This window comes from Ranitomeya variabilis, chromosome 4, assembly GCF_051348905.1.
Source record: "Ranitomeya variabilis isolate aRanVar5 chromosome 4, aRanVar5.hap1, whole genome shotgun sequence".
Lineage (NCBI taxonomy): Eukaryota > Metazoa > Chordata > Amphibia > Anura > Dendrobatidae > Ranitomeya > Ranitomeya variabilis.
Window position 1 is genome coordinate 203,098,225 of NC_135235.1, and position 25,226 is coordinate 203,123,450.

Below are 25,226 nucleotides of genomic sequence, written 5' to 3' on the forward strand. Positions count from 1 at the left end.
GCAAAAGTTGCAAAACTTTTTGTGCAACACCGGTTTGCACAAAAACTTTGCAACTTTTTCAAGTGTTTTAACACCTTCATGAATTAGAGCCCATGTGTCAATTTCCACTAAAATATCGTCCACTTGCCCCGTACCGTAGTCCGCTGTGTTCCGACCAGTGTGAAATTACTAGGGCCGCCATACCAAACTGCCCTCCCCACCCCCTATTAAACTTCACATACAGAACAAGTAACTCTTCCCCAGACTTTTCGGCCCGGTCTGCAGATGTTCCATCTTCTGCTGTCAAGTGCAACTAACAATGCAAATAATGTGCAGGTAAGTGTGACGTTATAGTCATTAACGCGCTGGATACATTCGTGGGGTAGAACGTGTTTCCTGCTGTTTGACTTTGCAAGAGGCGAACGACGTGAAGTCTGCAGGGCTGGCACAAGTTGTTTGTTGCAAGCGTCCAACATATGTTCAGTGGGTATTACAAAATAAAAAGAATTCTGCAATACAGACAAAGCACACATCCTTGTAAATCTGCAGATAACATCTGCAAGGAAACAGATTAACTTATCTGACACATGCCTCCACCCCGGGCCAGGAGGCCGCTTGGCCTTATATATGTTTTTTTTTTCGACTTAAAAAAAGAAAAAGCTTCCGAGACAAAGTTTTTAACACTGTAAAGGGCCCAGCTTTTTTTTTTCCGAAGATTATTTTTTCATTACTGAAAGAGGTAGAGAATGAAATAAAAAATAGCTTGAAGATCCAAAAATAGGAAGGGACGAGACTAGTCCCCGATGACTGACAGGTGTCTCACTATGGGATCTCCAAACACTCCAGCTTTTCAGAGAAGAACATACCCTGCTGCAACCATGCAGCCTAGCCATAGTTTGGGCAGCGCGAATCGCGTGGTTTTGGTTGTGACATATTTCCTAACAATTTTCTTTTTTTTTTTTTTTTTTTATAATTTTGTCCAATATCGAAAGTTACGAAACTTTCCAAATCACTTTATTAGAGGCTTTGTCTTCCTTCCTGTAAAAAAAAAAAAAAAAATCCACATAAGTAGCTTCCAAACTTCCTGCTTTTCCCCAGTCTATTCGCTGCCTTCAACGGCAATTATATCAGAATGGAGTACAGATAATGGCAGTGATGGAATGACTACTTTTTCAGCAGCTGCGCGTTCAACCAGAAACGTCCATCTGCTTTTACTCCTCAGCTCAGCTCCTGTGTGTCACTAACTCCAGGGAAGAGCTGCTGTAGTAGATGGTCCTGATAAGCAGAAGAATCAGAAGAAGAGACAGGAGCTGATCCATCACTGCCATCATCTGTACTCCACATGAGTAGGTTTTTTTTTGCTTTTCCTAAGAATATGCTCTACAGCAGAAACAAGACAGGATGACCCCATATTAAAAGCATCTGCAGAACATCAATGGGAAAACCTGTAACTTTCATGGCTGTACAAACCTTGTTCTGGACATGATTGCCTTAAGAACTAAAAAAAAAAATGTACAACTCATAATAGAAAAAAATATTAACACATCAAGTGCTTGTATTAAATAACTATGCTTCTACCATGAGATATCACTCACCGCCAAGTGTTGTCCTCTCGCACCTTCTAAGTGTGACCACACCAAGCCCACGTTTCACTGTCTTATGAAAGAATCAGACACAAATTTGAAATTAATTTCCTTGGCTCTGCCTCGTTAATACAAAAAGAACAAGCAACAAATAAAGTCAAAACTATTTTTTATTCAATATTGGTATAAAACATTACAAAAAAGGCAAAATAATTCCAAAACTATACTGAAAAAAACCAACAGTGTCGTTAACTCATTTCATTCATTGGAAAGAAGGTCCTCCATCGGAATGACGATAGAGACAGTCCGCTCTATCAGTCATCGGTTACAGACAGAGGCTGCTTACACCGGCGCAAGTGAAAAACCCAACATGTTGATCCAAGAGTCGATAGTGTGCGCAGGATCCCAGACTCGTACAAGACCTTCAAACCAGCTTATGATTTCTTCAAGTCATGGACATCTTGACGAGTACAGAAAGTAACCCAATGATGAGATTTGCCGTTTACTAAAGTCTGGCACTCCGAGATTAGGAAGGCCTACATTTTATATCTGGATGAAGTTCATGTAAGAGGAAGCTTATGGTTGCAATAGTTTTGGCTCAATATTATAGTCATTCAAGCCTGTGCTTTTGGTTCTCACACGAGGGTAAAGGTGGTTACCAAACAGGAGGTCCAAATCGCTGGATCAGCTTCTCCTGGTCATCGAGGTCCTTTTGTACCTTCTTTCTCATGTAGAATATGGGGCAGTCACGACTGTGAAGCAAAGCAGAAGGATTTAAAAGGGTAGAAAATATAGAATTTAGAATGATTCTGGATTGACGCTGAATGAGGGACAAAGTGGGATGTTCAAGGGTGATACTTTGATTATTATGGTTAGTTATCACTGCTGGGACATGTTTCCTACCCACCTGGACTGGATTTGCCCCCACATTGCTCAGGACATTTGTTGGAAGGCAACTGGTTATCTGGTCCATTACTTGGTGCCATGTAGTCTCACAACTCTCCCCCAACATATGATGTTTCGGCTGTTGGTTTTCAGCCTAAACAAGCCACTGCTAAAGTCATTTGGCAGCGGCTTTCACCTTGTGAAAAACACTTGAACGGTCAACCTAGTGGACCACTTGTGTATGGGGGAATCAACAGAGATAGCAGTCTGCCGAACAATCGCTTATCCGTCACCTATCTCATGGGTATGGCCAGATTTAGGCCACACGATTTCCCTCACGCAGATGTTCCTCTCACAATATAGTATATTTTTCCTTCTAATCGAGTTCAGCTAGACGTAGAAGTTGTGTGTTTGTGGCTAAGGTAAGGGATGCCAACTTATGGGCCATGTAATGGTCATGAATGGTTGTCACCCAGTTACACTTACTGATGCAGGAGACAAGTCAAAAATTGTCAATTTGAATATTAAAAAACATTAGCACGACTAAATGTATGGGTTTTTCTAGTATTTTGAAGAAAAGCTCTTCATTGAGAATTTATTAGTTACAATATTTCGCCTCCGGTCCCATTGAAAAAATCTGACCATAGTTCTGCAACCCAGTAACAAATGACACCATGCCTGACTATACATATGCTACCAGCCTTGAAAGCCCATAGGGTCACCTGTCGACACTCCTTGTGTTATGACAAAGGTGGAGAACTGAACGAGGAGTCAATGACTGCACCTATCTCTGGTCAATAAATCAGGATCCGTCCTGGGTGATATTCATTTTATTCCATGACACTTTTATTCCCGCAATGAAACTTATTTTTCTTCAGAGAATATCTTTGTAATGAGGGGTCACAGTCTTTTAATTGCAAGCGTAAGATTCGAAACGTACCATGTATTTACAGCTGTATTATTTTTTTCCCCATCCAACACACTCACACCATTATTTTCCACTGTATTTTGGGGATCCCAACTGCCGGAGAGGTAATATACCCAATCACATAGATGGTAGGTCCGCAAGAAAACCCATTTAACCCCTTACCGTTTCACTTTAATTTTTCCAAACCCCCTACATAGCCATATGATACAGTTTTCAAACACACCATTCATCTTACTACTTTCATTTACTGAAAAATGGGAAAAAAAATCCAAGTGCAGGGAAATGCTGATAAAAAAATGGTGGAATCCCCCTATCCCCCCCACCACAACACCGCCACTTCCGGAAAAACATTTTTTTTCCATTTTTCCGGCCATGGAGTTGTGTGAAAACTTGTTTTTGTATACAATGACCTTCACTGTTCATTGCTATTATTTTGGGGTACATTTGATATCTTTTTGGTGGGAGGTGGAACAATCAAAAAAACAGCAATTCTGGAGTTTTGATTTTTCTTTTGCTTTACGGTGCTGGTTAAATAATGTTATACTTTAAACTGATAGAATATGCTTATTTTTCTATTTTAGCATTGGGAAAAGGGATTGATTTAAACTTTTTTTTATTCATATTTAATATATATATATATATTTTAAATGTTCATTATCTTTTAGGGTTTTTTTTTAGTCCCCTAAGGGGACTTGATCCAGTGATCAATTGAACTATATATTACGATACATTGGTATTGCAGTATATAGATATAACAGATGTCCTTTGTAAGAGTACACAGGCGGTAGGGCGGGGGCCAATATCAACCCAATGTCACTCTGCAATCAAGTGGGGCAGCTGGCGATAAGAAAGGATCGTGTCTATTAAATATCGATGTCAGAGACTGAACGCAAAATTTAAATGGTTAAACCGCTGTCTCCAATCACTGCTATGAGAGGCAGGTGCTGGCTGGATAACACAGCCGGCTTCCATTGTAAATGATGTTCCGGAGGGTGCTCGATACAAGCCCTACCGACGTGTAACATACATGGACCTCGGAAAAAAGAAGCTTGAGGATTGCTTGGGGTTCGGCTGATGATAACAGCAGCTCGCTGGAGGTTAGAGCCGAACTCCCAGAGGGATGTGTAGCATTACAAGTGGCCATTGACATGGCCGGTGCCCCGGGACGGCAGCCGATCTGCACATGGATACTAGCAGGGGAACTCTCCTCTGTGAGGACACATGGACGGACAGGGGACAACCTCTTACATACATCCAGTCCATCCAAAATCTGTGTATCTGGAAACAGGAAACTGGAAAAGGGTCACGATATCGCTAACCGAAAATTCCTCTGCTATCCACGGTAAATGCCGCATCGCTCCCCCGCCTCCTCGTTCACTTTTACATAGACTTAATTTATGAATGCTGTAAATTTCGTGCTGTTCGGTAGGAAAACAAAGCTGCCATAAAGCACTGCGGCTGTCAGTCTCTCTGCCTTTTCTCATGGACCTTTGTACCTGAGCTATAGACATGAAGTATCTCCGCGACGGTTGTGTGCAGCCAGCACCTGCCGCCAGGTCCCGGGCACTGCGAAAGACAGTTTTCCCTCAGCTGCAATGATAAGGGATCTTTTGGGAGCCATATTTCTAAGCACACATGTACCGAGGGCCATATTCACCCCACCCCTGGCAGCTGGCGAGCGGGGCAGGGAATTTGTATCTGGATAAGCTCCAGTTTGTTTTTCCCTTGGGAATTTGGAAGTGTCTATACAGGAGCACAGATTGCAGGCCGATACTGTACCAAAGTGTCTGATGCGGTGTGAAGCCACTGTACAACCAATCTGGGCAGTCGGTTCACTTATCACTAAGAAACAGGTGCGATTAATCCCAATATTAATGTATCAATGAGACCATTACACAGTAATGTCCTGATCACGTAGGCCCACGTACAGTAAGGCTCATCATGCCCTCACTAATGGAAGGGCAAGTATGTGTCCCTTTAAGGTCAGCTCCCAATAAAGAGTATTTCCATGAAAGTTGACATAAGGCAATGACAGTCAACTATTATTGTGTTCCCAAAAATAGGTCATGTAGCCTTCATAAATATAGATCTTCCGCATTATGCCCGGGTCAGATCTCACATCACTTTTCCACGCTCCTCACCTTGTGCATAGGACGTCCTCGTGTAAACTTCCCTGACAGCGTTGGCATTGAGTCCAGAGGCGAGAGAACTTCTCTTCTAGGGAACCAAGGTGAGCCACCTGCGAGAGAGAATATGGGGAAGAGCTCGGCAAAACTCGCGGCGTCTTTATTCGGTCATCGCGTTTTCCCACCATTTTTATGTATCTGAGTAAAAGTCTGGATTAGTAGACTGTTCCCTACTAGAGCGGCGCGTTGGACTAGCTAGGTGTGATTTTAGTTCTTTGAATCAGCAGATATTTCAGGCATATATTTAGAGATATAAGAAGTGATTTTTTTTATACATATAATACTAGTTACCTTTAATAATATTGCACTAGGTTTCAGAATCTTCATTCATTTTCAGAACCCCTGATCTAGGTTTAAGATTTGTTTTAATCTTGCTAGATGGAGTGTCTCGCTCAGTAACACAGGCTGGATTCCGTGAGGTCACAGCTTCTATCCTGCACTTATTTCATCCTTTTTCTATAGCCTTTTTTTCTCAGCCCTAATGGAGATAGATTTCCACAGCAAAAGAAAAAGCGTGTCCAAACCCTTTGCCGAAGCAAGAGAGCAGAAAGAGCCATCAGAACCAAGAGCTCTAACAGATTATTACAATTTTTGCTAAAAGTACTAAAGGGATCTGCAGTCACTCTGCAGCAGCAAAATGGTAGAAACGATTAATTAGAACTATTCAGAACGTTGCCTGAAGTTGCTTCCCATAGGAAGCAATTGTGGAGGTTTACAAAGCCTGAAAAAGAACACTTCATTTCCTAAATTCAATATGGTGCCCTTAAGCAATGGGCTGAGCAAATTCCAGAAGTTTGACACAGCTTCAATATATTAATTGCTGGCACTTATAATATATTTTATTTTTATTTCAGAGATCAACTAATAAATTTGCAGGATGCAAATAGGAATTATTTGAATTAAATAATATACTTTAAATGCTGAAACTTTGTTGACGTCCAAATTTCAGACCCCTCTTATGGTCCCTGCCACTTCCAAAATCGTTCCAATATACACAGATGAAATTTGTGTGTGCCAACGCGAGTCGGAGGGGCTTCACTGACTTAGCTTAGATTAACTAAGCCCTTCCACCTTTATTTAGGCCATGCTGGGAAAGGAGGCTGGGTTTGCAACTCATACGTGACCATTTGTACATCTTAAATATCACTGCACGCCTCCTTCAAAAATCCACTCACCTCCTTCTGGTGCAGCTCAGATTCTTTCTTCTTACAGTAATTGCAAACAGCACCTAGAAGAACAAGACACACATGGTGAAGTCGAGAAGTATTAGGAAAAACAACCGCAATGAAATTACAAAGACATGGTGTATTTTAGATACCAGCGTACCAGCAGAGGTTTGGGTGTAAGAAGATGCTTCAGGAAAACAAGGGTGATGTATATTGTCTTAAGAATATAATAATTACATTTTGACAATCTGAGAAAACACCAAATTCAGTCACTAATTGGCTGCGACAGTCATGCCAACATAATTGTCACATAGTCCGGTGGGGGAATGGCAGTGGTAAGAGTCGCAGAGTGTTTAAAAGGGGAGTCATGTTTTTTGTTTTGTTTTTTTTCACTTAAAAAATAAATAAAAGAAAACCTCTAAACTTCCTCTGAAAACTGCTGATCATTAAAAATTGTGAGAATAGAAACATTCCTGAAGAGGATTACTCTTGATTTAAAAGGGTTTTTTTAGTTTTTTTTAACAAAATGAGGATTTATTTGCTACTTGATGAGCTGTCCCTAATATTCATCACATAATATCATCAATTCCTTATTTTACAGTTTGTAAAATACAACTAAAAGTAAGACAGAAAAAAATAAAAAGTAACTGTAAAATCAGACTACACACAGGATTTGTTCGTAGTCTGTTACCATGGAGACACAGGTGCTGTAGAATCAAAACAGCAGAACATTTGAAAATAAAAGACCATTAGCAAAGATGTTCTATTGTTTGAAATCTAGATGGACCGGAACCAATAAAAAGCAGCAGTTTGCAAAAGTGTAAATACCCTTTAACTATTGGTTAATACAAAAAACTGTAATTTTTTTTTTATTTTTGCATTTGTGGTCCATGAATTAAAACATTTTATTATTGATCAAAGGGCTAAAAATAAGTAGAGACTTCTTCCAGCTCGTGGCGTTCATTACTCTAGTACCCAGAGTTTGGACAAACCTCTGTGAGCTTAGTTTGCTACAATGGAGTCCAGTAGGATTAGCTCACAGAAGATTGCCTAGACCGGATACATTTGTAGAAAGCCCTGTGAAAAGAATTTAGCTTAGATACGTTTTCTAACCTCTGCGTGATATTAGTGAATGAAAGGATGTCAGCGCTCTCAAAAACATTGAGGAAATGAAACAAAAAGTGTATTAGAAAGTTGCAGAACTTTCATCGTTCTGAAAAAGATACTTTTTTTTTTGGCTAATCTAAACCAACCAAATTAATTAATAGGCCACACCCCAACACTCGTGCACTACACGGATACATAGCATAGTACTAGGTAAGTACACAAATACAGATTTTGCATTGGGGTCCTTGAGCTTTAGGATCTGGTTACCACTTTTCACTCCCACCTTGTTTTATCACTACGCCTTAATGGCAGAATTGCCCTCTATATTCCTCTTACTATCGCTGAATAAGTCAGGATTGCCCTGTTGGAGGCGGTAAAGCAGAGAATGAAACTATATTGTCGAAAGTCTCCAGTCCCACAGTTCTGCTTTGCTGCTCATTGCAGAACTCAGAACTCACAGTCAGCACTTTTAAGGGATGCAAAAGTTTTGGTTGGGACGGTTTCCTGTCACTTCTCTGACATCCAGCTCAGCTCATTTATTTTCAGAAACATACAATAAAAGAATATACATCCCTCAGTTTCCCCGTTCTGTCGCGCTGTTTCAACTTTTATATATTTAGACTTGGGTGACAACTATTTTTTATAGTGTAAAGTTCCTATTTAACCCTTGGCAATCTGTATTGTAGTAGTAGAAAATGCAATTAGGCGTGCTTCAAGGATTGTATGGAATCTGCCATGATCAAGTCCGGGACCTCCAACACCGTCCTAGTCCCTGTTGCTGCTATAACTTTACCACCATCAAACAGGGACCTCCACTACCTTGGACTGCATCACAAGGTATCTCTGCGATGCAATATCCAATATTCCAACGTCTTCAGACAGCCATAAATCAAGGTCTGTAGATAGATCACAATGCCCAAACTCATACCTACCTATGCAGTTGTTGAGTTTGGGTCAGGGTGCCAGTGGTCTGTATAAAGAATGTGAAATAAATCCATCTGGACTGGGAATTACTGTGGATTTGCGGCAGGGCAGAATGCGAGGCCGGGCCCCATTGCTTTGGAGATGAGTGATGGTCACATCAGTCCGATCACCAGCACCGAACCCCTATGTCAGTGTTCCCCAACTCCGGTCCTCAAGAGCCACCAACACGTCATGTTTTCAGGATTTCCTTAGTATTACACAGGTGATAATTGCATCACCTGGACAGGCAAGAATTCAATCACCTGAGCAATACTAAGGAAATCCTGAAAACATGACCTGTTGGTGGCTCTTGAGGATCGGAGTTGGGGAACACTGTCCTATGTAGTGCCTATGTGATAAATGCTGTGTTCACTTTAGTGCAGAATTAGAATAAATACGTGTAGAAAGTATTTATTTTACGTGTCCATCTCGTTACCTGAACGCAAATTATTAGTTTTCATATCATCACTTGAATTGGAAAACAAAAGAATCTCCCACAAAGCAATAAAGGTCCTTTCAGTCCTCCCGGCTCGTAGTAAAATCATTTATTTGTTTAGATCTTTCAAGCATTGAGAAGACCGAATATCTGCATGTCGGGAACAAGTCACCACTGTGTCCTCGTCATTAAAGAAAAAAAAAAAGGTAAGACACATTCAGTTCTTACCCATTTTCTAGTTTTGGGAATATACGGTATATACTGTATATTTTCTTTTTTCTAAGAAAAGGCAAGGTAACAGAAAAATGTACTAAAACTATAAATGCTGGAATCTAATTATTACTGTCAGGATAACCTTCATTAACTCAGCATTGGAAAATGAGGGATAAAACTGGTATGGAGGTGCCATTAGTAAACGTGATCATGAACGCGAGACATCTAGTAGACCAGACCATGGACTGGAATATGCACTTTCGGGACGGTTAAAGCCAATGTTTAGGGCTGAAATTTCAACAAAAATGAAATTACTCCAGTTTATCCTTCCATGATGGAGATAGGAATTACTATGTTGAGGCTTCTGACCATCGGTGGTGGAGCTATGGAAAAACATTTCTATGGGAGTTAGATGACGACACAAGTCATTTTTTTTCTAGTACATAAAATAATAAATAGCTTTGCCACATCCAATTTTTAGCCGGTTTTAGCCTCCGTTTGGTTTCTGTTTTAACCATAAGCCCTTCATCCAAAAAAATAGGATCCGATGAAGGTTTCTCAAGCTTCTTCTAGCAACCAGTCACTGAAAATCGGACAGCACTAAGATGACATTCATGTCCATTCACTAGATTTACTTGGCAAGTTAAATAAAATATAAGGTGAAAAAACCTTGCGTGTGACTTTGCCTTACAGAAAAAGCATAGCTCGGCCGCTGTCAGTTGGTCCGGTAGCTCTACTCCCAATGGTGGGAGCCTAGACGGAGTCATTTCCGTTTCAGTCATTAATGACCGAGATGAGGAAAACCCTTTGAATGAAAAAGTTGGAAAAAGCTGGAGCTGGCGATACATGTAAAATAGATGTCATTTGTTAGGCAGAAATCCACCTCCGACAACTCCCCCACTCCTGAGTGCTTGACTTGGCCAAGTGCTCGTGTGCATTCATGAAGAAGAGAGGTTACTGCCAGACTCTTCTGGCAGTGACTTATCTCCCCTCGAAACAAAAGGATTGAGTATTGAAATCTCAACTACAAGATACTTCTCTGTCGGGGGACACTCAGGAGGCAAGTTGGACAAAACCACCAAGATTGGTAGGTCTGGCCAACTTTTCATATAATGTGTATGGGGACCCTAATGTGTGTGCAACCACTGTTCCTTTTTAACGCTCTATAAATGATCTATAGCCTGATAATGGTCAAACAAGGAAAACAAACCAAACACCTCTTCCAGGTTTAGGCTTAGAAGAAGTTGTTCTGAGGGCCTAGTCACCATCTACATGATCTAGTTGCATCATGATCTTTGCTGTTATCATTGTACACACAGTACATACCTAGAAGCTCCAGGAGGTTATTTGTAAGTTATCAGATACAAACCAGACCCTAGAAGTGATCATCTCCAAAGTAACTTACCGTATATACTCGAGTATAAGCCGAGATTTTCAGCCCAAATTTTTGGGCTGAAAGTGCCCCCTCGGCTTATACTCGAGTCACGGTCTGTGGCAGGGTCGGCGGGTGAGGGGGAGAGGGCGCTGAGGCATACTTACCTAGTCCCGGCGATCCTGTCACTCCCCCTGCCCGACCCACGGTCTCCGGGTGCAGCAGCCTCTTCCCCTGAGCGGTCACGTGGGACCGCTCATTAGAGAAATTAATAGGCTGCTCCACCTCCCATAGGGGCGGAGCCGCCTATTCATTTCTCTAATGAAGCGGTGCCGGTGACCGCTGACAGAGGAAGAGGCTGCGGCACCGAACACAGGCAGGGGGAAGGAGCGGGACGCCGGGAGCAGGTAAGTATGACATATTCACCTGTCCTGGTTCCACACGCCGGGCGCTGTCTCCATCTTCCCGGCGTCTCTCTCTCCTCACTGACTGCAGGCAGAGGGCGCGATGACGCATATAGTGTGCGCGCCGCCCTCTGCCTGATCAGTCAGTGCGGAGAGACGCCGGGAAGATGGCGCCGAGAAGCTGCAAGCAAGACAGGTGAGTATGTGTTTTATTATTTTTATTGCAGCAGCACAGCTATGGGGCAATAATGGACGGTGCAGAGCACTATATGGCAGAGCTATGGGGCAATGGTGCAGAGCACTGTATGGCACAGCTATGGGGCAGTAATGGTGCAGAGCACTGTATGGCACAGCTATGGGGCAATGGTGCAGAGCACTATATGGCAGAGCTATGGGGCAGTAATGGTGCAGAGCACTATATGGCACAGCTATGGGGCAGTAATGGTGCAGAGCACTATATGGCACAGCTATGGGGCAGTAATGGTGCAGAGCACTGTATGGCACAGCTATGGGGCAGTAATGGTGCAGAGCACTATATGGCACAGCTATGGGGCAGTAATGGTGCAGAGCACTGTATGGCACAGCTATGGGGCAATAATGGTGCAGAGCACTATATGGCACAGCTATGGGGCAATAATGGTGCAGAGCACTATATGGCACAGCTATGGGGCCATAATGAACAGTATGGAGCATCTATTTTTATTTTTGAAATTCACCGGTAGCTGTTGCATTTTCCACCCTAGGCTTATACTCGAGTCAATAAGTTTTCCCAGTTTTTTGTGGCAAAATTAGGGGGGTCGGCTTATACTCGGGTCGGCTTATACTCGAGTATATACGGTACAAATGTGTTCATCTGCTGGACCTGTAGGCCACAGCCTTGACCCTCTAGTGGGCACCTTCAACCATGACTTGCCCCCTCAGCCTGATCATGATGCCTAACATAAAATGGAATAAACAAACCAAAACAAAAATATTACAGAACTGATGATTAAGCAATTTCCTGACATTTCATATAAAGAACTTTGGAAGTCAAAGTCAATCAAGGAGATGTTTTTTTGTGCAAAGCCTCTCATTTGCATATGTAATAAATTGACAGAGTGCTTTTCATATACAATATCCTTGGTCCGGGCTACACTGCTGAATATTGACTAGGATGTAAATTAAATCAATAGGTCATAATAGTGGATGCACTAATCCTAGCGACAAGGTAACCACACAACACTAATATTCCTAGAACAAAGTCTTATCTCCTCCGTGAGAAACCTATGATCTGTGCTGTCTACATCTAGCATTACTTACGAGAGCCTTCTCAGGCATCTAGATCAGAGGTGTCAAACTGCATTCCTCGAGGACGCCAACAGGTCATGTTTTCAGGATTTCCTTAGCATTCCACAAGGTGCTGGAATCATTCTGTGCAGGTGATTAAATTATCACCTGTGCAATACAAGGAAATCCTGAAAACATGACCTGTTGGCGGCCCTCGAGAAATGCAGTTTGAAACCTCTGATCTAGATAACAAGTGAGGAGTTTGTTCTTGTTGGGAAATTAAAGAACATGGTGTGGCACGGAGATAAAATAAAAAAATGCTATTTAATTATGCAAAAATCATATAACGTGATTTTATGTTTTGGTTTTTTTTACTTTTAGAAGTGTAACCTACGATACAAAATTACAGACCTCTCCATTCTTTATAGGTGGGAAAAACTTGCAAAATTGGCTGTGTATTGAATACTTATTGTCCTCACTGTACCATTCTACTCAGTTGCTTCTCCTCCTCTATTCCGTGCTACCCATAGATCGGACTTCATGTACAATGTAACAGGTTCCCTTTAAGGACAAGTAGGGGTCTAATAGGTTAAGAAGTCAGATGCTTAAGGGATGGTCTTGACGTTGCCCACTACTGACATAAGGTGCCCATTCAGTTGAGCATATTGGCATGGCGTTACCTGAGCAATTGCTTGCTGCTATACGACAATTGCTTAAAAGGGTTGGCAAATCTAGCTTCTTCATGAGCACAATGCTCCTCTGCCTCCCAGTATTGTGCATGCCGGCGGTGTAGTACACTCATGAGACTAAGGCCGGGATCACACTACAGCGAGATACGGCCGAGTCTCGCAGGTTAAAAACAAGCTCTGGCGCCGGCCCTTGGGAGCGGAGCGTGTGGCTCCATGTATTGCTATGCGGCCGCATGGTCCGCTCCCAAGTGTCGGCGCCAGAGCTTGGTTTTAACCTGCGAGACTCGGCCGTATCTCGCTGTGTGTGATCCCGGCCTAACAGATTAGACCAATGGCATGGTTGCTGGTCAGAACCAGGGCTGTGGAGTCGGTAAGCCAAACCTCCTCCGACTCAGACTCATCAATTTCCATGACACCGACTCAGTTTCCACCAAAATGGGCTCCAACTTCCGACTCCAACTCCACAGCCCTGGTCAGAACTAGGCACTCTCTCATACTGCAAGGCTTATAAGCTCATTGTATTCATTGCTTTCAAGACACCTGAGGAAGGCTGTTCGCAGGCGAAACGCTTTGTGGTTTAAATTAAATGTATTCCTATTTTTATTCATAATTTTCCATTAATCTTCAGGAGTTTTCTCAATTGTCTGGAAGCGCCTAGCACCTGGATCCCTCAACTCTAACAGCTACAAGCAGAGGAGGCTTTGCACCTGTTGCATTGGGGGAGCGCAGGGGCACTGAAGATGGCCGAATGCAGCCAGGTTCAGAGCTAAGCTTGCATGCTATACAGCAAACCACACACTAGAGCCTGGGAGACCGGCCACCTCTGATCAGGGCTGTGGAGTCGGAGAGAGTCTGAGTCCATTTTGGTGGAGTCAGATTCATGGAAATTGAGGAGTCGGAGGTTTGGTTTACTCACTCTGGAGTCAGAGTCATGGAGTCGGAGCCCATTTTGGTGGAGTCGGAGTCAGTGCAATGGAAATTGAGGAGTCGGGAGTTAGGGGTTTGGCCTACCGACTCCACAGCCTGATAACCTGCAGTAGGGGGCAGGTAACCTAGGCAAGTAGCATTACACTATAAAGTTAAAAATCCCTCTGTTTTAGCAAATGGAGCAGCTTTTTAGGTAAGAAGTACCGTAAATAGTAAAATTGGAATTTTTGCTCGGTAGCATTAATAGAAGCTGGATAAAAATGATGCCTGGGATCCAGCCCTTGATCGGAGGTGGATTTTTTCTTATTACACCATTGTTGTTGTTGCTTATTTTTTTACTCTGGCCACAGAAGGAATTGAGCAAACGCAGCAGAAAAAAACAAAACAAAATGAGGAACTTTGTTGAGCAGACAATAAGAAATGGAACAGAGTTCTGGGAAAAGAGACACCCACACAGCTACATGTTTTAGGCAATTTTGCTAACTTAAAATTTCCGCGAATTACTACATTTTTTCTGTTAAATCACAGATTTGCAAAAATGGCTTAAACTGAGGACCAACTTTCAAAATAAAGCTTTAAAAAAATATAAAAAAAATCACAAGGATTGTCGGATCAGTTGATCCCAAGACCCCAGAGTCTCCCACCATGAGACATCCCTTTAAGAACACAGGAAGTTTGGTAATAGCATTTTTTTTCAAATTTTTGACCATAATCTAAAAGCGTTTTTTTTAAGTACCGGTACCAAAAAACGTGTTTCCTCTGTGCCTCTCTCCCTGTCTGTGCCTCTCTCCCTGTCTGTGCCTCTCTCTCCCTGTCTGTGCCTCTCTCTCCCTGTCTGTGCCTCTCTCTCTCCCTGTCTGTGCCTCTCTCTCTCCCTGTCTGTGCCTCTCTCTCCGTTTCTCTCTACCTTTGTGCCTCTCTTCCTCTGTGTTTCTCTCCGTCTGTGCCTCTCTCTCTCCCTCTGTGCCTCTCTCCCTGTCTGTGCCTCTCTCTGCCTCTGTCTCTGCCTCTCTCTCACTGTCTGTGCCTCTCTCTCCCTGTCGGTGCCTCTCTCTCTGCCTCTGTGTCTCTCTCCCTGTCTGTGCCTCTCTCTGAGCCTCTCTCTCTGCCTCTGTGTCTCTCTCTCTCTCTGTGCGCCTCTCTCTCTGCCTCTGTGCAGTGATGACTTGGAGTGAGCAGCTGCAGGGAGAATAAAACAATTTTCTACCTGTAGCCGCTGTTCCAGTACACCTGATACAAATGCCATTTACCTGTAGATTACCCCTATATCTGCAGGTAAATTATGTTTTTTTTGAGGCGACAAGTTCTCATTAATTACTTCTGCACTGATGACTTCTTAGAAACCAAGAAACTTGCAAACCTTTGACAGAAAAGGGGTAACTCAAGAACTGATTATATTTCATTTTCCTAATTTTAGGCTGGAAAAGGACCGACGTGCCTCCTCTGGAAAGTTAAGTAACTTATAAATGAGAAGTATGGTAAAACAATAAAAGACCAAACAGGTATTAATGTGCGTATTGTGACCACATGCTGTAATAACGCTTCATTAATTAACAGGAGTGATGGTCTCCGCTCCGCGCCTCAGCGCAGCCCACTGGTCAGGAATCGGAGAAAAAAAGTACCTTCTCTGCTCCGAGATGGCTGGTGTGTGACGGTCAAACACTAATATAACGTTATGATTGGCCCTAACAATGGACGCTCAGTATTTTATTACAATTTGTTTACAGAAAAGAGGAAATCCTTCTGTAGGGTAAAGAATTGAAAAACTGAAAATAACATGCTAAATCCAAAGAAATTCATTAAGGAGTAATATAGGTTACTGATTAAGCATGGAAACTTTCTTTTGGAAACTTTTGGCCAGAGACTGTGTGGGGTACTGGAGTTCAGATGAACTGGGCTCACCTGCAATACCAGACATGGCCTATAGGCCGATTTGGCGCTATTTCTAAGAACAAAAATAAGAAGGTCCTTTACATTTTTAAAGGGTTGTTCCAGTCTACAAGAAACGTTCACCTACCAACCTATATTTGTTAGATTACGGCTTATCACTGTCCGGCAGACTGGAATACCCCTTTAAGTGTATGGTCACGATCTCATCCGTTCGCATTAATGCAGGCAGACCACTCACCGTTGTGATTTAACGTTGCTTTGCATCCGATACAGGTGCTTCGCTTCTTTGCAAAAGCCATCAGACCCCCAACCTTAGAGGTAAGGACAGTCTTGCATCTCGTGTGTTCTCCCTCTGCAAAAAAATTAAAATAAAAATGTAATAAGTCACATACTTGATCCCAAGAAAGAGGCCCCACTCACACTCAAAAACCACTACACACAATAAATCATACCCATATCCATCAAGTTTTTCAGGCCTGATCTACATTGTCGTCTTTAGCATCACTGATTGGTATCAAGTGTTATCTGAGCATGCTGGGGGCTAACCGAGGGTCTTCAGGGTGCTCCAATAATATGTTAGAGTCCCCGCCGCTGCAGGAATTGCCTAACAAACAGGTAATCCCTACATGTGTTGCGTCTGTCGAACAGCCCTGAGACATGCAACCGAGGAGACTCGAACTTATTATTCGAGCACGCCGAAGACCCTCAGTTACCACCTGAGCATGAAGATAACACCTTATCCGAGCACGTTCGCTCATCACTAGTCCTTATCCTTTCCTGTTGCCAGTGCAGAGCGACATTTTTTGCCCCATTCTTTAGATGTACAGTACGTTGTCTTAATTGGAGATCTCAGCGCGGAAGTGAAACCACACACCTCTCCGCTTAACACCACACACCTCTCCCCGTAACACCACACACCTCTCCGCGTAACACCACACACCTCTCCGCGTAACACCACACACCTCTCCGCGTAACACCACACACCTCTCCGCGTAACACCACACACCTCTCCGCGTAACACCACACACCTCTCCGCGTAACACCACACACCTCTCCGCCTAACACCACACACCTCTCTACGTAAAACCACACACCTCTTCGAGTAACACCACACCTCGCCGCGTAACACCACACACCTCTCCGCGTAACACCACACACCTCTCCGCGTAACACCACACGCCTCTTCGAGTAACACCACACACCTCGCCGCGTAACACCACACCTCTCCGCGTAAAACCACACACCTCTCCGCGTAAAACCACACCTCTCCGCGTAACATCACACATCTCTCCGCGTAACACCACACCTCTCCCCGTAACACCACACCTCTCCCCGTAACACACCTCTCCACGTACCACACCTCTCCACGTACCACACCTCTCCACGTAAAACCACACACCTCTCCACGTAAAACCACACACCTCTCCACGTAAAACCACACCTCTCCGAGTAACACCACACACCTCTCCGCGTAACACCACGCACCCCTCCGCGTAACACCACACACCCCTCCGCGTAACACCACACACCCCTCCGCGTAACATCACACACCTCTCCGCGTAACACCACACCTCTCCGCGTAACACCACACACCTCTTCGAGTAACACCACACCTCGCCACGTAACACCACACACCTCTCCGCGTAACACCACACACCTCTCCGCGTAACATCACACACCTCTCCGCGTAACACCACACCTCTCCGCGTAACATCACACACCTCCCCGCGTAACATCACACACCTCTCTGCGTAACACCACACCTCTCCCCGTAACACCACACCTCTCCATGTACCACACCTCTCCATGTACCACACCTCTCCATGTACCACACCTCTCCATGTAAAACCACACCTCTCCGCGTAAAACCACACACCTCTCCGCGTAAAACCACACACCTCTCCGCGTAAAACCACACACCTCTCCGCGTACAACAACACACCTCTCCGCGTACAACAACACACCTCTCCGCGTAACACCACACACCTCTCCGCGTAACACCACACACCTCTCCGAGTAACACCACACACCTCTCCGAGTAACACCACACACCTCTCCGAGTAACACCACACACCTCTCCGAGTAACACCACACACCTCTCCAGGGAAAACCACACACCTCTCCGAGTAACACCACACACCTCTCCGAGTAACACCACACACCTCTCCGAGTAACACCACACACCTCTCCGAGTAACACCACACACCTCTCCGCGTAACACCACACACCTCTCCGCGTAAAACCAGACCTCTCCCCGTAACATCACACACCTCTCTCCGCGTAACACCACACCTTTCCGCGTAACACCACACCGCTCCGCGTAACACTACACACCTCTCCGCGTAACACTACACAACTCTCCGCGTAACACCACACACCTCTCCGCCTAACACCACACACCTCTCCGCGTAACACCACACACCTCTCCGCGTAACACCACACCTCTCCCTGTAACACCACACATCTCTCCACGTGAAACCACACCTCTCCACGTAAAACCACACACCTTCTCCACGTAAAACCACACACCTCTAGACGTAAAACCACACACCTCTACGCGTAAAACCACACACCTCTACGCGTAAAACCACACCTCTACGCGTAAAACCACACACCTCTACGCGTAAAACCACACACCTCTCCACGTAAAACCACACACCTATACGCGTAAAACCACACACCTATACGCGTAAAACCACACACCTCTCCGCATAAAAACCACACACCTCTACATGTAAAACCACACACCTCTACATGTAAAACCACACACCTCTCCCCGTAAAACCACACACCAAACAACAACCACAAGACGGATTTCATCACCAGGTATGATTGTAATCAGTATAACGGCGCCGACGCTGTCTGTAGGTTACTGAGCACAATCCTGCTGACAGGTTCCCTTTAAATCATTCTTGCTCAGTATAAATGACAATAAAAACATTCTAGAAACCTTATCAAGTATGAATCATGGTGTGCACGCCAAACATGCAGACCTATGAAGATATTCTGCTAAATAAGGAACTGGATTATTACAAAAAAGTCTAAAATAAACTAACATTACCTCAATAATAAGATAACGTTTGGTAATATTTTTTAAGACCACACTGTTAATCTGTTTTCATGCGGAGTATAGTGAGACTTTAGGACCCTCCAGGGTTTCAGATCTTGCTAATTTATCAGCCATAATATTTTGCTCATTTTTTTAATTGACTTAATGCAGAAGTCCTGTAGATCTCCTGTTATAGAGGACACAATGTTTGTCCCCTTTTATGCATTAAAGAAGTCCCATCAAAGTTTGTATTCTCTTAATATATTGCAGTCCTCATATTATATAGTGCTGTGTACTTACAACTGCTCATTTTGCCTTTCTTCCCAGATAATTATTCTCTTTTCTTTGCTTTATGTAGAAACAGGAAGTCTCTTGTCCCTGAATTTATCATCTCCCTCTTCAACTCCTGACCCAGCGGCGGCTCCTCCTCGAGACTTTTGCAACGACTCATGACTCATACAGGAAAAACTGACCTCCTATTTCTACATAGAGCTTGGAAGGATTCAGCTCGTCAGTTATTAGTCACGTGATGCCATAGACTTAATGGAAAACAGAAGAATTATCTGGATAGAAAGGCAAAATGAGCAATTGCAAGTACAAACTGTAATATAATATGAGAACTGCAATATATTAGGATAAAAACTCTGAATAAAAAAATGGCACAAGCTGCTACAATGATAAACGAATGAGCAGGACCTATTGTTTATTACAGCTCAAATCACATTACAGCAGACGGTGTGCGGTTTTACAAGCAGCAGTGTATGGCTTTACGTATGGCCTGAGAAACCTGCTTTCATTTCCACTTACCTGCAAAGAAACTCGTACAGGAAAGGCCATCACTGTGAGGGCACGGTCAGTAGGACTTTCTACTGCTAGGAGGGGAAGCAGGACTCACAGGCTCTCCACTGCTAGGAGGGGAAGCAGGACTCACAGGCTCTCCACTGCTAGGAGGGGAAGCAGGACTCACAGGCTCTCCACTGCTAGGAGGGGGAGCAGGACTCACAGGCTCTCCACTGCTAGGAGGGGGAGCAGGACTCACAGGCTCTCCACTGCTAGGAGGGGAAGCAGGACTCACAGGCTCTCTCCACTGCTAGGAGCTAAAGCAGGACTCACAGGCTCTGCACTACTAGGAGGTGAAGCAGGACTCCCAGGCTCTCTCTATTGCTATCAGGGGAAGGAGGACTCACAGGCTCTCCACTGCTAGGAGGGGAAGCAGGACTCACAGGCTCTCTCCACGGCTAGGAGCTAAAGCAGGACTCACAGGCTCTCTCCACTGTTAGGCGCTAAAGCAGGACTCACAGGCTCTCTCCACTGTTAGGAGCTAAAGCAGGACTCACAGGCTCTCTCCATTGCTATCAGGGGAAGCAGGACTCACAGGCTCTCTCTATTGCTATCATAAGAAGCAGGACTCACAGGCTCTCCACTGCTAGAAGGGGAAGCAGGACTGCCAGGCTCTCTCCATTGCTAGGAGGGGAAGCAGGACTCGCAGGCTCCCTCCATTGCTAGGAAGGGAAGCAGGACTCTCAGGCTCTATCCATTGCTAAGAAAGGAAGCAGGACTCACAGGCTTTCCACTGCTAGGAGGGGACGCAGGACTCACAGCCTCTCTTTATTGCTATCAAGGGAAACAGGACTCCCAGGCTCTCTCTATTGCTATCAGGGGAAACAGGACTCCCAGGCTCTCGACTGCTAAGGCTGCCGTCACACTATCAGTATTTGGTCAGTATTTTACATCAGTATTTGTAGCCAAAACCAGTGGTGGGTGATAAATGCAGAAGTGGTGACGTGTTTCTGTTATACTTTTCCTCTATTTGTTCCACTCCTGGTTTTGGTTTACAAATACTGATGTAAAATACTGACCAAATACTGCTAGTGTGACGGCAGCCTAAGAGGGGAAGCAGGACTCGAAGGCTCTCTCTATTGCTATCAGGGGAAGCAAGACTCCCAGGCTCTCCACTGCTAGGAGGGGAAGCAGGACTCGCAGGCTCTCTCTATTGCTATCAGGGGAAACAGGACTCACAAGCTCTCCACTGCTAGGAGGGTAAGCAGGACTCACAGGCTCTCCACTGCTAGGAGGGGAAGCAGGACTCCCAGGCTCTCTCCATTGCTAGGAGGGGAAGCAGGACTCGAAGGCTCTTTCTATTGCTATCAGGGGAAGCAAGACTCCCAGGCTCTCCACTGCTAGGAGGGTAAGCAGGACTCGCAGGCTCTCTCTATTGCTATCAGGGGAAACAGGACTCACAGGCTCTCCACTGCTAGGAGGGTAAGCAGGACTCACAGGCTCTCCACTGCTAGGAGGGGAAGCAGGACTCCCAGGCTCTCTCTGTTGCTATAAGGGGAAGCAGGACTCACACAGACGCTCTCTATTGCTAGAAGGGCAAGCAAGACTCGCAGGCTCTCCACTGCTAGGGGAGGAAGAAGGACTTGGAGGCTATCCACTGCTAGAAGGGGAAGCAGGACTGCCAGGCTCTCTCCATTGCTAGGAGGGGAAGCAGGACTCACAGGCTCCCTCCGTTGCTAGGTGGGGAAGCAGGACTCACTGCCTCTCTCCACTGCTAGGAGAGGAAGCAGGACTCACAGGCTCCCTTCGTTGCTAGGAGGGGAAGCAGGACTCGCTGGCTCTTTCAATTGCTAGGAGGGGAAGCAGAACTCAATGCCTTTCTCCATTGCTAGGAGGGGAAGCAGGACTCACAGGCTCCCTCCATTGCCATGTGGGGAAGCAGGACTCACAGGCTCCCTTTGTTGCTAGGAGAGGAAGCAGGACTCCATGCCTCTCTCCACTGCTAGGACGGGAAGCAGAACTCACAGGCTCTCTTCATTGCTAGGAGGGGAAGCAGGACTCACAGGCTGCCTCCATTGCCATGTGGGGAAGCAGGACTCGATGCCTCTCTCCATTGTTAGGAGAGGAAGCAGGACTCACAGGCTCCCTTTGTTGCTAGGAGGGGAAGCAGGACTCCATGCCTCTCTCCACTGCTAGAAGGGGAAGCAGAACTCGCAGGCTCTCTTCATTGCTAGGAGGGTAAGCAGGACTCGCAGGCTCTATCCATTGCTAGGAGGGGAAGCAGGACTCGCAGGCTCTATCCATTCCTAGGAGGGGAAGCAGGACTCGCAGGCTCTATCCATTGCTAGGAGGGGAAGCAGGACTCGCAGGCTCCCTCTGTTGGTAGGAGGGGAAACAGGACTCGCAGGCTCTCTCCATTGCTAGGAGGGGAAGCAGGACTCACAGGCTCCCTCTGTTGCTAGGAGGGGAAGCAGGACTCACAGGCTCCCTCTGTTGGTAGGAGGGGAAACAGGACTCGTAGGCTCTCTCCATTGCTAGGAGGGGAAGCAGGACTCACAGGCTCCCTCTGTTGCTAAGAGGGGAAGCAGGACTCGCAGGCTCCCTCTGTTGGTAGGAGGGGAAACAGGACTCGCAGGCTCTCTCCATTGCTAGGAGGGGAAGCAGGACTCACAGGCTCCCTCTGTTGCTAGGAGGGGAAGCAGGACTCACAGGCTCTCCACTGCTAGAAGGGGAAGCAGGACTCTCAGGCTCTATCCATTGCTAAGAAAGGAAGCAGGACTCGCAGGCTTTCCACTGCTAGGAGGGGACGCAGGACTCACAGCCTCTCTTTATTGCTATCAAGGGAAGCAGGACTCCCAGGCTCTCCACTGCTAGGAAGGGAAGCAGGACTCGCAGGCTCTCTCTATTGCTATCAGGGGAAACAGGACTCCAAGGTACTCCACTGCTAGGAGGGGAAGCAGGACTCACAGGCTCTCTCTATAGCTATCAGGGGAAACAGGACTCCCAGGCTCTCGACTGCTAAGGCTGCCGTCACACTATCAGTATTTGGTCAGTATTTTACATCAGTATTTGTAGCCAAAACCAGTAGTGGGTGATAAATGCAGAAGTGGTGACGTGTTTCTGTTATACTTTTCCTCTATTTGTTCCACTCCTGGTTTTGGTTTACAAATACTGATGTAAAATACTGACCAAATACTGCTAGTGTGACGGCAGCCTAAGAGGGGAAGCAGGACTCGAAGGCTCTCTCTATTGCTATCAGGGGAAGCAAGACTCCCAGGCTCTCCACTGCTAGGAGGGGAAGCAGGACTCGCAGGCTCTCTCTATTGCTATCAGGGGAAACAGGACTCACAGGCTCTCCACTGCTAGGAGGGTAAGCAGGACTCACAGGCTCTCCACTGCTAGGAGGGGAAGCAGGACTCCCAGGCTCTCTCCATTGCTAGGAGGGGAAGCAGGACTCGAAGGCTCTTTCTATTGCTATCAGGGGAAGCAAGACTCCCAGGCTCTCCACTGCTAGGAGGGTAAGCAGGACTCGCAGGCTCTCTCTATTGCTATCAGGGGAAACAGGACTCACAGGCTCTCCACTGCTAGGAGGGTAAGCAGGACTCACAGGCTCTCCACTGCTAGGAGGGGAAGCAGGACTCCCAGGCTCTCTCTGTTGCTATAAGGGGAAGCAGGACTCACACAGACGCTCTCTATTGCTAGAAGGGCAAGCAAGACTCGCAGGCTCTCCACTGCTAGGGGAGGAAGAAGGACTTGGAGGCTATCCACTGCTAGAAGGGGAAGCAGGACTGCCAGGCTCTCTCCATTGCTAGGAGGGGAAGCAGGACTCACAGGCTCCCTCCGTTGCTAGGTGGGGAAGCAGGACTCACTGCCTCTCTCCACTGCTAGGAGAGGAAGCAGGACTCACAGGCTCCCTTCGTTGCTAGGAGGGGAAGCAGGACTCGCAGGCTCTTTCAATTGCTAGGAGGGGAAGCAGAACTCAATGCCTTTCTCCATTGCTAGGAGGGGAAGCAGGACTCACAGGCTCCCTCCATTGCCATGTGGGGAAGCAGGACTCACAGGCTCCCTTTGTTGCTAGGAGAGGAAGCAGGACTCCATGCCTCTCTCCACTGCTAGGAGGGGAAGCAGAACTCACAGGCTCTCTTCATTGCTAGGAGGGGAAGCAGGACTCACAGGCTCCCTCCATTGCCATGTGGGGAAGCAGGACTCGATGCCTCTCTCCATTGTTAGGAGAGGAAGCAGGACTCACAGGCTCCCTTTGTCGCTAGGAGGGGAAGCAGGACTCCATGCCTCTCTCCACTGCTAGGAGGGGAAGCAGAACTCGCAGGCTCTCTTCATTGCTAGGAGGGTAAGCAGGACTCGCAGGCTCTATCCATTGCTAGGAGGGGAAGCAGGACTCGCAGGCTCTATCCATTCCTAGGAGGGGAAGCAGGACTCGCAGGCTCTATCCATTGCTAGGAGGGGTAGCAGGACTCGCAGGCTCCATCTGTTGGCAGGAGGGGAAACAGGACTCGCAGGCTCTCTCCATTGCTAGGAGGGGAAGCAGGACTCACAGGCTCCCTCTGTTGCTAGGAGGGGAAGCAGGACTCACAGGCTCTCTCCATTGCTAGGAGGGGAAGCAGGACTTGCAGGCTCTCTACATTGCTAGGAGGGGAAGCAGGACTCACAGGCTGTGTTTATTGTTAGGAGGTGAAACAGGGCCCATAGACTTCCAGACAAAATTTGTACAGCCTTTTCCAAACAAATAATGAATCAACTCATAAAACACTAGATACCACCGAGCTCATCCTCCCTCCTTCTATCATATGTGGACAGGGTTCCATGGGAGACCTGACGCTTACATGTTACTGTATGAAAATTTACTATACAGTTTAAGCTGCTTAAAGACGTAGAATTTTGCTCCGGCTTCCATTACCAAAGTGTGTGGCATGCTGTGAGAATTTCGATCACATGTCCAAAGTTAACCAAAAGGTAGCGAGAACTTACTTAGGAGGACACTCTCCGCTTTAGTCTCCCCCAGAATGGGCTCAAATATTCTTAGCAGAGGCTTCGCCAATTGTTGCTCTAAATAATATTGAGTGTCAATTGGGATGTTATTCTCCAGCACATAAATAGGATCCTGGAAAATAAAAATATAGAAAAACAAATATCAGTTCAATATAACTCTACAAAAAAAGAGTAAGAAATAAATATAATATGTCTATAAAACTGTGACATACATGGTTTAGAGCGGTTTCATATATACTCACAATTTTTAACGGAACAGTGCTCAAATAAAAAAAAAATAAAACTTTTCTATTTACTTCGTTCACAGAATACGGGCTGCAACAGTGCATGTAATCTGCAAATCATGCCAAGAAAGCAGGCACCGCACATCTGTGCTTTCCACACTTGCCTTGTTAT

The 25,226-nt window shown here is 45.6% G+C and overlaps 1 protein-coding gene across 2 annotated transcripts in view; it reads right to left on the bottom strand.

The window, feature by feature from the left end:
- Nucleotides 1-1,714: 1,714 nt before the first annotated feature.
- The window catches only part of POLD1 (DNA polymerase delta 1, catalytic subunit), a 128,278-nt gene continuing 104,766 nt past the window's right edge, over nt 1,715-25,226 (bottom strand). For both annotated transcript variants that reach the window (XM_077259682.1, XM_077259684.1), the window contains exons 23-27: nt 24,810-24,942; nt 16,233-16,346; nt 6,737-6,789; nt 5,517-5,614; nt 1,715-2,314 (exon numbers count right to left, since the gene is read on the bottom strand). In XM_077259682.1, the coding sequence (XP_077115797.1) occupies nt 2,218-2,314; nt 5,517-5,614; nt 6,737-6,789; nt 16,233-16,346; nt 24,810-24,942 (495 nt within the window). In that variant the 3' untranslated portion in view covers nt 1,715-2,217. The remainder of the gene's footprint in view (nt 2,315-5,516; nt 5,615-6,736; nt 6,790-16,232; nt 16,347-24,809; nt 24,943-25,226) is intronic.